This window comes from Littorina saxatilis, linkage group LG12 (genome assembly GCF_037325665.1).
Source record: "Littorina saxatilis isolate snail1 linkage group LG12, US_GU_Lsax_2.0, whole genome shotgun sequence".
In the NCBI taxonomy this organism is placed as follows: domain Eukaryota; kingdom Metazoa; phylum Mollusca; class Gastropoda; order Littorinimorpha; family Littorinidae; genus Littorina; species Littorina saxatilis.
Window position 1 is genome coordinate 63,502,759 of NC_090256.1, and position 14,814 is coordinate 63,517,572.

General features: G+C 40.9%; 1 protein-coding gene across 1 annotated transcript; it reads right to left on the reverse strand.

Annotated features, from left to right (window-relative positions):
* Positions 1 to 6,176: 6,176 nt before the first annotated feature.
* Positions 6,177 to 13,696, reverse strand: LOC138981431 (homeobox protein slou-like). Its single transcript, XM_070354346.1, has 2 exons — positions 13,405 to 13,696; positions 6,177 to 8,621 (listed from the first exon to the last, which is right to left on the reverse strand). The coding sequence occupies exons 1-2, from the start codon at positions 13,694 to 13,696 to the stop codon at positions 8,011 to 8,013; spliced, it is 903 nt and encodes a 300-aa protein (XP_070210447.1). The 3' UTR covers positions 6,177 to 8,010.
* Positions 13,697 to 14,814: the final 1,118 nt, after the last annotated feature.

The window sequence follows — 14,814 nt, forward strand, 5'->3', positions numbered from 1 at the left end:
TTGTAATTAAAATTATTTTTGTATAAAACGATCCAAAATTACTTTTATTTTATTCTTTATCATGTTCTGATTCCAAAAAACATATAAATATGTTATATTCGGATTAAAAACAAGGTCTGAAAATTAAAAATATAAAAATTATGATCAAAATTAAATTTCCGAAATCGTTTTAAAATCAATTTCATCTTATTCCTTGTCGGTTCCTGATTCCAAAAACATATAGATATGATATGTTTGGATTAAAAACACGCTCAAAAAATTAAAACGAAGAGAGGTACAGTAAAGCGCGCTATGCAACACAGCGCAACCGCTACCGCGCTGAACAGGCTCGTCCCTTTCACTGCCTTTTGCACTAGCGGCGGACTACGGTCATTGTGAAAAAAATGCAGTGCGTTCAGTTTCATTCTGTGAGTTCCACAGCTTGACTAAATGTAGTAATTTCGCCTTACGCGACTTGTTTTATTCATATTTTGATTGGTGTGTATGTGATGGATTTTCTTGGAAAAGTCGTCGAATACACTCTCATTTGGTATTTTCTAACTCGTATACGTTTCATTTTCTTGAATGTAAGGCTCAAGTCATTAACACATTTACATTTTTTTTTATTCAACGGGTTATATAAATGGTGTATCACCCTTCCTTTAACAGGGCACACAAAAAGCAAGGCAGACTAATAGGAAATGGATGGAGCACGCTGTGCGTCATCTGCAAGCTGAAGCGCTTTGATCGTTTATGATATTGCCCCCTCGACTCGTCGGACGAGAGGCGATTAAGCAGCATTGTGAAGGCAGGACACGGGAACGGCCTAGTTAAGCCGAGCACGTCCAACGCGTTCCTATGGCGGCGCACTAGTGCCAAAAGTGAAATTTATAAAAACAAAACCCATTGTGATGGCGGCTTACTGTGACTGACAGTAGACGATGTTTGGAAATAAATTTGTTGGGTTTGTATGAGATGGGAAAGAGTGAATATATATTCTTGCTTTTATTGAGGCAAACTTTCCCACGTGACATTGTAGGTCAGTTTCTAGTGAGGAGTGTGTCTGAAACATGCGGACAAGGATCAGGACTGGTGTGGAATGCATGCCTCAATAAAAGCAAGAGTATTCACTCTTTCAATTCCCATACAACTCCGACAGAGTTATTACCGGAGATCGTATATTGCGAACAAAAGCGTGTCGTTCAAAGTTGATTTTACTGATCTGTGCATCTCTAATCATAAATACGTATATCTACAATGGACATTTACAGATACACTTATTGAGTACAACGACTAATGTGCAGATCGATGATTTTGAGGCTTGATGCAAACAATTTAACGTACGTCAATCGAAGTTTCATATTTTGGTCAGTGGGGTTTGTTTGCAGTTTCATGTTGAATGTGGCATTGATGATTACTTTTCCGAGATACCATGAAGTAGAAAGTGTTAATTTAATAATGAGTGAAGAAAAGCAAAATAATTTTTTTTGTCATTTCTGGTACCAACACGCCACCATACGTCCCTATACAGCAGTGGGGGTTGGGGGCGAGTAATGGGACAGTGATGAGGTGTAATGCCTCCTAAACCCTGCCGCATTTCTGATCATCACACCATGCAAAGACTGCTGCAGTCATTGTAACATCTTTTTAGGTCGGTGGTGCCTGTCCAGATAGGCTTCAACAAACAAACAAACAAACAAACTAACACACAAACAAACAACAACAACAACGAAACAAAAACCAAACCAAACCAAACAAACAACAACAAAAACCAAACAAACAAACATACAAACAATCATTCGAGTTTCAGTATGCCCCGTTCAGCTTCCTATCTCTCATACGATATCTTAGTAAAATGTAGTATTCAGCTCAGCCACGCACTTTCATTCCGTACAATAGTAATTTGTTCTCAAAGAACTCAGTAACGGTCTGTTTGGATTCTCTCTCCTCCCTACAAATATTTTGTGTGTGCAGTATCCTCTTAAATAACTATTAACAGTCCTATCTGAGTAAGAATATCAGTTCAATGATATTCTTCATATACCTTTAAATAACGAAACAGCTTGAAGAAAATGTCGTAGATGCCATCTCATCATTCTGTATGCAATGATTATCATCATCTCTATATTTCGTTACATTTTCAAACAATAAATTGATAACCACAAACGTTTGGAACAGGTTCTGCAGTCATTTTCCAGCCTTTCATAGAAGGTTTCAACACAAGGTGACAGAAAAAAAATCCACAATCATATTCCGCTCAAGGGACCAGACAGACGCACAAGGCCCGCAGAGGCACGACCAGGAGCAGGCAATGACCAGTCCCGGAAAGGCTGAAAGGTCCGGGCAAAATCCTGGCCACATTAAAAGATACACTGTCCGCCAACAAAAAGGAAGCTCAAATTCGTTTTAATATGCGAAAAACTCACAATATTCGTTTGTGTTTAAGTCTCACACATGTTCTTCGTTTGCGCTGAAAAAAAGAAAATGAGAAGGAGTCTATACTATATTTCATTGGAGAGTTCGGCCTCGGACGACCGTCAGTTTTGGACAGACATTAATTTCTTACTGTTTCAAAACTAGAAAGAGAAAGCGTGGTCTTCCAGTGTGACTCTAAATTGTTGTAACAATGTGTGTCAATTTTACAAAGCTCAAAACACTCAAAACAAACAAACAGACAAACAAACAAACAAAACAAAGCAAAAACAAAAACCCCTAAAAATACAACAAACAAAAAACCAACCAAACAAACAAACAGACAAACAAACAAACAAACAAACAATCAATCAAACAAACAAACAAACAAACAAACGAACAAACAAACAAACAAAATCGTTTCACTGGAATCGCTGTTGGTCCTCCAGGGCAGGACAGCACCCCTTTAAAACCCGTTTCAAGCCCCGCGTCTTCTAATTGTCATGATTTAGAATGAAGGGATGTCACCACCGTGGGTCATTACGGCATGCTAATGAGCCTTTCCTCTCTGACAAGCGTAATTAACGGATTATAAATATACAATCGCGAGGCGCTGGCGCGGATAACCGGCATTGAGGAGCTGGGGTTTCCGGGAGGAGAGGGTAACAATCGGTTCACAGACTGATGCCCCTTGGAGGACCGCAAACTTGAACCCTGCAACTGTCGTGATTGTCTGGTTGATTGGTTGGTACTGCTCTGCTTTAAACTCGCTGGTACCACTACCAAGGCGTTTTGGGAACTTAAGTCAATGCAACGTTCAAGCCGATAGAAGAGTTGGTATATATATAACTGTTTGTTGTAAGGTCAGTTCAAATATTATGTTGTTGTTGCATAATTATGGTGTAATTAAAGCCACGAATAGAAAGATAATCATAATTTTATTAGGACTCGTTCGGGGATTTTCAACACAGCTTGGGCAGCGACATTCGGCCCTGTCAAATTGTTGGTTGATTGCTTACTGTTAGGGGTTTGTTTATATGTAGCTCAGTTGGTAGCGCGCTGGATTTGTATTCAGTTGGCCGCTGTCAGCGCGAGTTCGATCCCAGGTTCGGCGGAAATTTATTTCACAGAGTCAACTTTGTGTGCAGACTCTCTTCGGTGTCCGAACCACCCCCCGTGTATACTACATTGGGTGTGCACGTTAAAGATCCCACGATTGACAAAAGGGTCTTTCCTGGCAAAATTGCTTAGGCACAGTTAATAATTGTCTACCATACCCGTGTGACTTGGAATAAGGCCGTGAAAGGTAAATATGCGCCGACATGGCTGCAATCTACTGGCCGTATAAAATTTCATCTCACACGGCATCACTGCAGAGCGCCTAGAACTGTACCCACGGAATATGCGCGATATAAGCCTCATTGATTGATTGATTGATTGATATGTGCATCTCGGATGTGATGATAAGTCAGTATGGACATATTACGAGAATACGTAAAGAAAAATGGATCATACACGTTGAGTTGCATGCAACTTCTCCTGTACACAAGCAACACACACTAAAAACATTACTCTGACTTCATAACAATTCAAATTATTTCAAAAAGGTTTGGAAAAGACAGAAAAAAAGAAAGAAAGAAAGAAAGAAGGCAAGAATGAAAGAAAGATGACACCTCCAAAACAACAACAATGACAACGACCACACACACACACACACACACACACACACACACACACACACACACACACACACACACACACACACACGTGCTCACGCACGCACACACGCACGAACGGACGCACACACATAGGCACACACACACACACACACACGCACACACACACACGCACACACACACACACACACACACACACACACACAATTTCCGTACGTACACTATCTAGAATAAATTACGTATACAACCATATTTTTTTAATTTGAAAAATGTACTTTTGTTCACAAAAACCTACTTTACTTTGGCACAGTCATTCAAAAATCTGAGAAAATGAACATAGTCATACTAAATATCACACACCTCTCAAATCAGACATGACGGGGTGCGACGTGAACAAGTCCGCACAGGGTAGCAATCGAAGACATTGAACCAGAAAAAAGAAAAAAAGAAAAAAGTTTTGCCTATCAATGCGCAAGTTTGACATTTAAGGGGAATCAACTGTTCCCTATTCGTTTAATTGATTAACTTTTCTGTCACTGCAGGTCCCAGAGTAATCATCAATGTTTTCGTAAATCATTAACTGTATAATAATAATAATGATAATAATAATAATAATAATAATAATAATAATAATAATAATAATAATAATAATAATTGTCAGTAAGTACTGGTGTCACATGACTGATGTGAACCAGTTGATTGGCTAATGGCGATGCGCTAAAACTGTTAGCGCACTCTTGGAGTGCGCTAACTTTTCCACAGAGCGTATTCTTCCGCCCTTTGCCTAAGCGAGAGTGTACTCTCATCCTCAGAATTAATTAATGACATGTAGCTTATATTCTCCACAATACCAATGATTATGACCATAAATTTCCTGCTTCTCAATTAAAGCAGAAGTGTTTTTTTTTCTGACAGATTGCATGTGCCTGTGCCACAGTTGCCACTGATCTAAAAATAGAACCCGCTGTGTCTAATTTTTCAGTTTCGACTTGCGAAGATTCCTCTCATAATTATACCATGTTAGTGGCATGTAGCTTATTATCCACATTACCAAATGATGAGTTAGTATACAATTCCCAGCAGCTAACAGAAAACACAAGTGTTATTCCGATAACGTAGCAGCTAGATCAGCACGTAGCAGACTACACTGAAATACGACTGCATCTGTTCAGTAAATGAATGTTTTCCGAATTATTATTTCAAGGCAAGAACAATCGGAATCGAAAACGTGTAGGGTTTAGAACGTTCTTACCATATATAAGACTTATTACCAGCCTGCCTCATGCGTGCAGACTCAGTGCAACGTGACGAGCAATTTTTGTTTTTGAAATGAGACTCAGTGCAGTGGTTCGTTTGCCATAGCCTAGCAGACGACATAAATCCCGCTCAGCAAATTAACATGTTGGGCAAATGTGAACGATAAAACGATGGGGATATAATACGTGTAGGGTTCAGAGCATTCTTACCGTTCATATTTAGTACCAGACTCCCCGATGAGTGAAGATACCACACGAGAAACATGCCACATTTATTTTGAAAATGTGCTCACCGTCGACCTTGGCAAGGGGCAAAACTCTGCACAGTCAATCTGTCGAAGCTCGATGAAGGTTTCGAATCGCAAATAACTAAGAGCACAGTCCTTTCTCCGAGTTTAAATGAGGTCTCTATGAAAGATCATCACTTTTTAGCTTAACGCTACACTGGAATTTACCAACAGAAATTAAAACAAGAGTTTGCGTGTGACGAAAGCACGACACACTTGAGACAGCCCACACAAAAGTAGATCCAGTGACACAAACCTGACCACACAGTTACGCCTATCCAAATGCGCGTTGCAAAATGTGCGTTTTGAATCTTCTTTTTTTCTCTGGCAGTACTGACAATATCGTTATTGAAACAATACCAGTGCACTAAGGGATTTATAGAGCAAATCTCGAAAATAATTATTGAACTCAGCGCTATGCGCTTCGTTCAATAATGTATTTTCTCGATTTGCTCTATAAATCCCTTAGTGCACTGGGATGTCTCAATAACTTAAATAATAATAAATGAGAATTTATATAGCGCAACATCATAACTTTAGAATTATGCTCTTTGCGCTTGACGCATTTAAAACTATACCAGGGACTATGACTATACCGATGAAACGGGCACTGTGTTTTATTATAATGAAGATGAGATGTAAAGCAGAAATGTTTTTCGTTAGTCTTTTTCTTCTTCTGCGTTCATGGGCTGAAACTCGTGTTTTTTGCTTGAGTGGGATTTTACGTGTATGACCGTTTTTACCCCGCCATTTATAGGCAGCCATACGCTGCTTTCGGGGGAAGCATGCTGGGTATTTTCGTGTTTCTATAACCCACCGAACTCTGACATGAATTACAGGATCTTTTCCGTGCGCACTTGGTCTTGTGCTTGTTGGTCTAGAATGACTACGTTTGCTTGTGTTTCAGCTGTCGGCATGACCGCTGACACGAGAATAATTATTCTCCCCTGATGGTGGCTACAGACGTGTGGGTCAGAGGTCCTTGTAAAAAAGTGACTGGTTAGTTGCTGGTCTTTAAATCTCCTTCAACCTGTTTGGCTATTCGGGACTGACTTAATGCTAAAAAGCGAAAATCCATACAAACGGGTGAGATGAACCATTCAAATCAAATACAGTTGTATTGAATTTCCTCGTTTTGCACATATGTGGCAAAGTGAGAAGGAATACGAATAGCGTCAAGTGATTCTTCAGTAGGTGAGTGAGTGGTCTCCCTTCACCAGCTCCATTTCACAACTAAGAAGTCCAATAAGCGAAAAGAGTCTTTTTGCAGTACACTCCCATTCAAGCTCACAATATTTCATATACTTTTTTGTAATGTACATTCGTATCTGAGTTTTTCCATCACATGCATATTTCACAAATTTTAATTTAGGGATAGAGATAATTGCCATATTGACACGGATCTCATAATGTCAATTTAGTGTCGTTACACGTCAAACACACACATGTGAGAGAGGAAAAACTCAAGTAATGATTCGCTGGTGCAACTCCGTGTGCTGCTCACAGGAGTAATGCAAACAAGATATTTCCAAACATCAAAATCGTCACAGTTACCATGGCCGAAACACCAACGAGCTGCATGTATGTTGGTTCGGTGAAAAGACGAAAATCTCACCAATATTCATAGTGTTTCTTACACGTATTAAACGCGTTTCTGTAAATTCATAATTAGGTGGGGGTCGTTGAAAAAATGGCGACAAATCCCTGTTACCCGGTCACCAGTTGTTGGGAGTTGACTGTGTGGCGTATAGGAACAGTTGTGCATTTTCAACGTTAACGGAAACAATACAATAATTCACCTTTCGCTACCACCAGTTATTGAAAGCTGGACGGGTGGCGTATGAGGAATGGCGCCATCCAAAAACTGAATCCACCAAACAAGCTGTTGAAAAATTGATGGCTGGCGTTGGAGGAATGGTGCCAGTCAAAGACTGAAACCCTACCCCCGTCACAAGTTGGCGAGAGCTGGATAAGTTGCGTTGGAGAAATGGCGCAAGTCAAAGTCTGAATCCATCATACCCTATCCCCGTCACCAGTTGGCGAGAGCTGGATAAGTTGCGGTTGGAGAAATGGCGCAAGTCAAAGTCTGAATCCACCATACCCTATCCCCGTCACCAGTTGGCGAGAGCTGGATAAGTTGCGGTTGGAGAAATGGCGCAAGTCAAAGTCTGAATCCACCATACCCTATCCCCGTCACCAGTTGGCGAGAGCTGGATAAGTTGCGGTTGGAGAAATGGCGCAAGTCAAAGTCTGAATCCACCATACCCTATCCCCGTCCCCAGTTAGTGAGAGCTGGGTGGGTTGGTTAGTTAATCATTGTTTTTGTAACGCCACAGCTGGATGGGTGGCGAAAGAGGAATGACGTCAGTCGAAGTCTGATTCTACTAAACCGTACCCCCGTCACCAGTTGTTGAGAGCTGGATGAGCAGCGTAGGAAGGGTGGGGGAGGTAGAAGCCGGGACTGAGGGATGTGGGAGAGAACGGACCCATCCCAGCAGCTGCCGCCGCCGCAGCTGCAGCCACCGAGTACAGACCCTGAGGGTGAAAGTTTCCGGGAAAACCCGCTCCGAGACCATGAGACGGAGTCATGGGTACCGTGGGACTGTTGACGTCCAGGCCCGGGTTTTGCTTCTTCCACTTGGTGCGGCGGTTCTGGAACCAGATCTTCACCTGGGTTTCTGTCAAGCTGAGAGACAGGGCAAGGTTGAGTCTCTCGCACACGGAGAGGTAGCGTGTGGTCTTGAACTTGTTCTCCAACGCCACCAGCTGCTCGTAGGTGAAGGCCGTTCTCGCCCTCCTGTTTTTGCCTCCTTTCCCGCCGCTGCCGTCGTCGCCGTTGGTGTCGCTGGAGAAGCTTTTAGTGTTGTTGGTGTTGCCGTTGTGGTCGAGTCGTTGTCGCTTGGGGTCTGAAGGCGAGAGATCTGGGTCGTTGTCTGATAGCACGTCGACCTCCTCGTGCTGGGTATGGTCGTCTTCTGCGTCGTCTTCGTCCTGGTCCGGGCCGTCTTCATCTGCACGAAGAATGACGAGCAGTTCAGTTTAGTTACCCGCTAACATATTGAATTGACCGATCTTTTTGTCCAACCAAGACGAGATTAGTGCTATGAGGTCCTTCAGGGAGGTTCTAAGGGGAAGACTCCTTATTTGGACCACCTCCTGTTCTGACAAGCTTACGGCGCTGGAGCGCTCAAAACATTTCATTCGCTGTATTCACCCTCTCTGGATAACTTGCACATGTCAAAACAGTTTCAGAAACACAAACCTCAAAACCGTTAGGCCTTTTCTTTTTTTTCTCAGTTTTGGCAGCCTAAAACGCACTCGTTTCTGTCCACAGCCAAAGCTGTTATCACACAAAAAATTGCTACATATGACAGCTAAGATCGTATTTGTTACATTTAAGCATTGTTGACTCCGAGTTTCGACTGCAAACAAACATAAAAGCAAAATCTCAAAGTACGTGTGTGTTGCCTACTATGGACCACCTTCGACAAATCGAAGAAAATAAAAGCTAAAGGCCATTTTCATTATTTCATTAAGAAGCTTGCTGAAAATAACCTATAACTAGCCCTCGAGATTTAAAAAAAATATATCAAAATTTAATAGTCTTCATTTCGTGGTAGTTGATAATTTCACTTATTTTCACTCTGTTTTTGATAAGCTTCTTCAGTTTCCCTGGTGTGCTTCGGCAAATAATGGTCTCAGCAACCCGAAACAGATAAATCTAAAGCATATTTTTATTTGTCTGACTTACACACTAAGTTGTATCATGTTATTTGAAGAATAGGGGGCTGTTTACAGTGATTCGCGTAGGCCTCTTCACTAGTCCATATTGGGCACCCAGGCTCCTAATATGGACCATTTGTGATTTTTAATCTGTATTTAATTTTTGCTGGATGTCTATCAAAGCTAAGTCATTCTAATTAGACCTAACGGTTCACTTAAGAGAGAAGGGACTGCCAAACACAAAATGAAACTTCTTCGCAAGATAACAAGCTAGTTATCAGCATGAAACAAAAAGTAGTCCATATTAGGAGCTCTCCCCCTACTAACAAACGAGCAAACAGAGTTACATATTGAGTACAGGAAAAAAGAGAAGATAGAAAGAGACTTAAAAAAAGAATAGACGAAAAAAGGAGAGAAATAAGCGGAAATCAGTCTGAGTGCATTATAACATTTTCTCTTGTAACACCCTTTTCTCTCTCTCTCTCTCTCTCTCTCTCTCTCTCTCTCTCTCTCTCTCTCTCTCTCTCTCTCTCTCTCTCTCTCTCTCTCTAAATTTGTTTTGCTATTTTTGGTGAGGGCTGGAAGTATGAAAGTATATGAGAATGCTTGTTCTTCCCCCCCCCCCCCCCCCCCGTACAATAAAGAGTTATCTTTATCTTTATGCTTCGCTTTATCGTTATCTTTATCTCCTTATCTCTTTATATCTATATTTCTTTATTTTTATATCTTTACCCCTTTCTCTCTCTCACTGTCACATCTCTCTCTTAAATCTTTTGTTGGTGAAGGTGTCCAAGGCACTTCATGTCGTTTCTAGACACGCAGTGTACACACATGAAAAACTTACCAGGATTGATCTGTATGTGATCCTTTTGCACTGTCTCTATATAATAATATAGAGATCCTGCCATTTACGTATGTTCGCCCCCCCCCCCCCCCAAAAAAAAAGAGAAAAAAAAGAAGAAAAAAAAGTGATTTGCAATTATGTCAATTTGTATTTGATCAATGAAGCACTAAGCCCTGATGAGGGGAACGTCCCATTGCATAATGTTGTGTTTTGGTGTTAAAAATCGTAACTTCATTGAGCCTTGTTGTCTGAAAAGGCCCGTGTGTTCATTTTGCACCCATCGCCCCTGCTTGACCGAAAGCTTTATGAGTGAACTGTAAGCAAGAAGGAACAGCGTCATAGCGGCCAAGAGGCTAAATCTTTTAAGCAAATTTTTCATTACCATTACAAGGCTTTTCTCTGCCAAAAGGCAGTATCTCATGTCTTAACTCCGCAGTCTGCATACTCCCTTTGAGCAAACAAAGCATGGCACTGCCAGTGCTTCGATGTGTTAGCATTATCTCTGCTAGAGAATCGTTTGATGTGTTGACACGGAGATTAGCAGTCATAGGGTTAAAAGTACCGGTTATGATTGCCACAAAAGCCTCCTCGAGTGAATGTGAATGTGATTGATTCCACTTGAGAAAGATGTGTGGGCTGTTCGCGTGGACGTCGTGACGCTGCTTGAAAAGTTAATGGTTTGAAGTAGTGAGAGGTAAGTGGGGTCTTAGCCCTTTCTTTGTTTAAGCTCTTCTCTAATATGATAATGGGTATACATGATGTAAAGGTTACTGCGTTCATTGGCGGTCGGTGAGGACATGAGAATGAGAGAGAGAGAGAGAGAGAGAGAGAGAGAGAGAGAGAGAGAGAGAGAGAGGAGAGAGAGAGAGAGAGAGGAGAGAGAGACAGAGACAGAGAGAGAGAGAGAGAGGGGAGAGAGAGAGGGAGAGAGAGAGGGGGAGAGAGGGATTCGAACTCGAACTCGAAAACCGAGGGATGATAGCATTAGGTCCATATGGTCCTTTCTTACAGCTAGTCCATCCTATAATACACACATGAAACGAAGAACAAGTATGAAGAATAAAAAAAGAAATCAAATAAAACACAATCATGTAGGGAAAAGTATAACAAACATTAGTGTGCTTGTGGAAGCATATTATACATTTTCTCTTTTACGCACCCTCACACACACTCGCACAAATTGTACACCGACTTAGTCGTTAGAGAGGTGCTTTCGGAGCTGTCTTTTAAAAGAAGATAATGACAGAGAGAGAGAGGGAGAGAGAGAGAGAGAGAGAGAGAGAGAGAGAGAGAGAGAGAGAGAGAGAGAGAGTGAGTATAGGGGGAGGGGTAATTCGTGTTATAAATAAACGGATCTTAAACAAATCAAGGGAATAATTAGGAACAATAAAAGTTAGGGGAAAGACGGAAGGAAAAATCAAACAAACAAATTCAACACTTTACATTAACTTCATCATAACGAAGTAATTGCTCAACCGATATTACACTTTGTGGAATGACATGTCGTCAGACTTTATCAATTTATTTTGTACATGTATATCATTATTTATTCACCGATATATTTATCTATTTATTGATGTATTTGTTCTGTTATTTCTTTATTTTATTTACTTATTTAATTATCGATTTATGTATTTATTGATTGATTTATTAAACAATAATGTTGTTAATTAAATAATTAATCTATATATCTATCTATTCATTTATCAATATATTTATGTGTGGGTGTGTGATTGAATGCATTTATTCGATCATTTATGTATTTACGCAGTTGTTCAAGCGCTTACTGAACCTTTATTAACACATTTATGTATTTACTATTTTTATCTTTGTTGCAAATAGTTTTTCAAGTTTTATTTGTTTTATTTCAATTGTATCTGATGAATTGGTTATTGTAAAATCATTCACAGATATTTACACAATCTGAACTGCTAATGGAACCCTTTTTTGTTTAGCACAGTAGCACAAACAAGCAGACATACAAACACATAACCAAACAAACAAACAAACAAACAAACGGCAAACTTACCACGAACAAAAATGCACAAACACTTTCATAACAAAATATCAATAGCCGTACAGCAGGTAACAGCACACAATCCTAAATAGTCTGTAGAAAAGGAGAAAAAAAACATACTTAGAAAAATCGAGAATGCCGGAAAATTATTTCCTACTTTTCTATGTTGTGTAACAGTTCTTGAGAAGAAAAAGAAAAAAAAGTCTCCGCAGGATTTGTTTTCTTTCTGGCCCTTTATAAAAAAGAGAAGTATTGTCTGTTTCCCTTCACAAAAGTAAATAACCGTGCATGCAAAAGCCGATATGGGCATAACATTCACTTACTAACAAACTTACCCTCTCAGCACTTTTAAGTTTCATTAACGAATAAAGATTTGATTCTGAACCTTGTATTTTATTTCCGCTATGCAGTAAAACAAAATTAATTTGATTACAGATCTTGTGCAATTCAATGCTGACTTGGAATTCTTCGTTTGCTACGAACTTCGGATCGTATGAAGACTGTTAAATTCGTCTCCTACTGTTTATCCTCCTCTTCCTCCTACGCCTCTTCCTCCTAATTCAAAGCATGTATCATTGTAACATTTAATTTTCAACCAATGTTCTCCCTCCGCCTTCCCCCTCCACAATTTTTCTCTCCATTTTTCCTATTGTGAAGTCTGTATCGACATATATAGATAAAGGAGATGTGTGATGCGTTGACAAGTTCCCATTAGATTGATGGGAAAAAAAACCAAAACGAAAAGCATATAAAAGATCATAGTTTTTGAAGGAACAAAAAGACAGCGAAACGTTGTTTGTAAATATACATACGCATACTCAGACAACAGAACAAACATACTGCACAACCACACACACACACACACACACACACATTATGCATCAACACAACACATACACAAAGTAAACAACATTCATAACGAACAACTAGATTCGGCCATTACCTGATAATTCCAGAGACTGCTCTCGGGACCTCCTCGTGGAAGCTCCAAATATTCGGTCCGTAAACTGCAGACCATGCGCAGGGTCTCGCCGGAAGGAGTTTCTATTGAGGATATCATCCATCATAAATGAGGTAGTGTGTCTCGAAGTTTTCTCTGTCTCAAAATCACATTCGGTTCGGCCACTTTGTCTCATTGTAGTCCCGTAGGGATGAAAATGTGAAAAATACAGAGGATTTGACGAAGGACGATTCTGTCCATTGCGTCCACTTTCATCGCTGAGCTTATCGATCTTGGACACTTTTGTTGAGCTGCAGTTGTTGTCACTCATTGTCAAGTCGAGCACTGTTTCTGCATCAGCATCATCAGGCCTGTCGTCGTCATCATGGGAAGTGACGTCAATGTTCTCGTCTTCTTCTTCTTCCTCTTCTGTGGTATGCGCAACTTCCGGTGATGTTTGACGCAGAACTTCTGTGCTTTTACGCATGTTGAAGGATGGTGAAGATCGTGGGTCCGTGGGCTTTCTGCCACGTTCTGTTTGTTCGTTTTCTGTGTCCAGCATTGTTTATGCAAAGTATTTACCCTGTCTTCTAAAGTATTTGGAGTTTTACTCTACACAAGGGATTTGAAGTACAGTGTAGTCACAGCTAAAATACAAAATCACCTTTACACATTTTCAACTTAAGTTTGTATTTCTTATTTTGAAGATGAGATTGGTGAACATTGTTGTTTTTAGAGCAAAAATCGTTTACTATAAAGTCCCCGGTTTCTCTTGTCTGTCAGCAGCTTTCCCTTTTTGCGTTCAGTATATTCAATCTCCAGCAAAGTTTAAGTGACATGTGATTTTCCTTAATTTTCTGGCGTCATTAATGCTAAACGTTTCCGAAGAGTGCGTCAAACGAAAAACCACATTGAAACATGTCCCAGAACAACTTGAAACATTTTCAAGATGGCGCCAAGCAGAAGAACTGCCATCCAACTAAAACAGTCATCAGAATGCAAAACAACTTAGACTGAGAAGATAAATAGCTCAGCAGTCAAGACGGTGGCGACAAAAATCAAAGATCGCTGAACACGGAAACTGAGGCGAGAAAGATCTGGGGTTGGGGATTAACAAGCAACGCTTTTTGTCTGACTAACCCCTGCCCCCTTATTTTGCACGAGAGCGGCAGAAAGAAAGCGGGTTGGGGTGTGTGGGAGGGGGGTGTGTGTGTGTGGGAGGAGGGATGATCGAGGTGGTTTGAAGGCGAAGACAAAAATCACTGGCGATGTTTGGTGGTCGAGGTTGTTCGGGGGGGGGGGGGGGGGGGGGGTGATCGCACGGGTTAGCAGCGAATGACAGAAATAAAAAAAATCGCTCGACTTAGAGGTGAGGGGGGGGGGGGGGCGGAGGGGGTGCAATGTATTCTTTGGATAGGGGGTGGGGAGTCGAGGGGTTAGTAGGAAGAATGCAGAATAAAAAAAAATCACTAGACCTCAATGTCTCCCTTTATAAAACGATGCAGCGGCGTTGGTAGACGACACGCGACCAAGAAGCAATGTTTGTCCCGCAAAGATTGACGAATCTGTCTGCATGCAGTCTGGTGGTGGTGGTGGTGGCGACCGCTCTCCTCGCCTTTTCTCCTTCTATTTCTTTCTTTTCGCCAACTCGCTCTCTCCTTCGCCCTTGCCCCTTTGCTC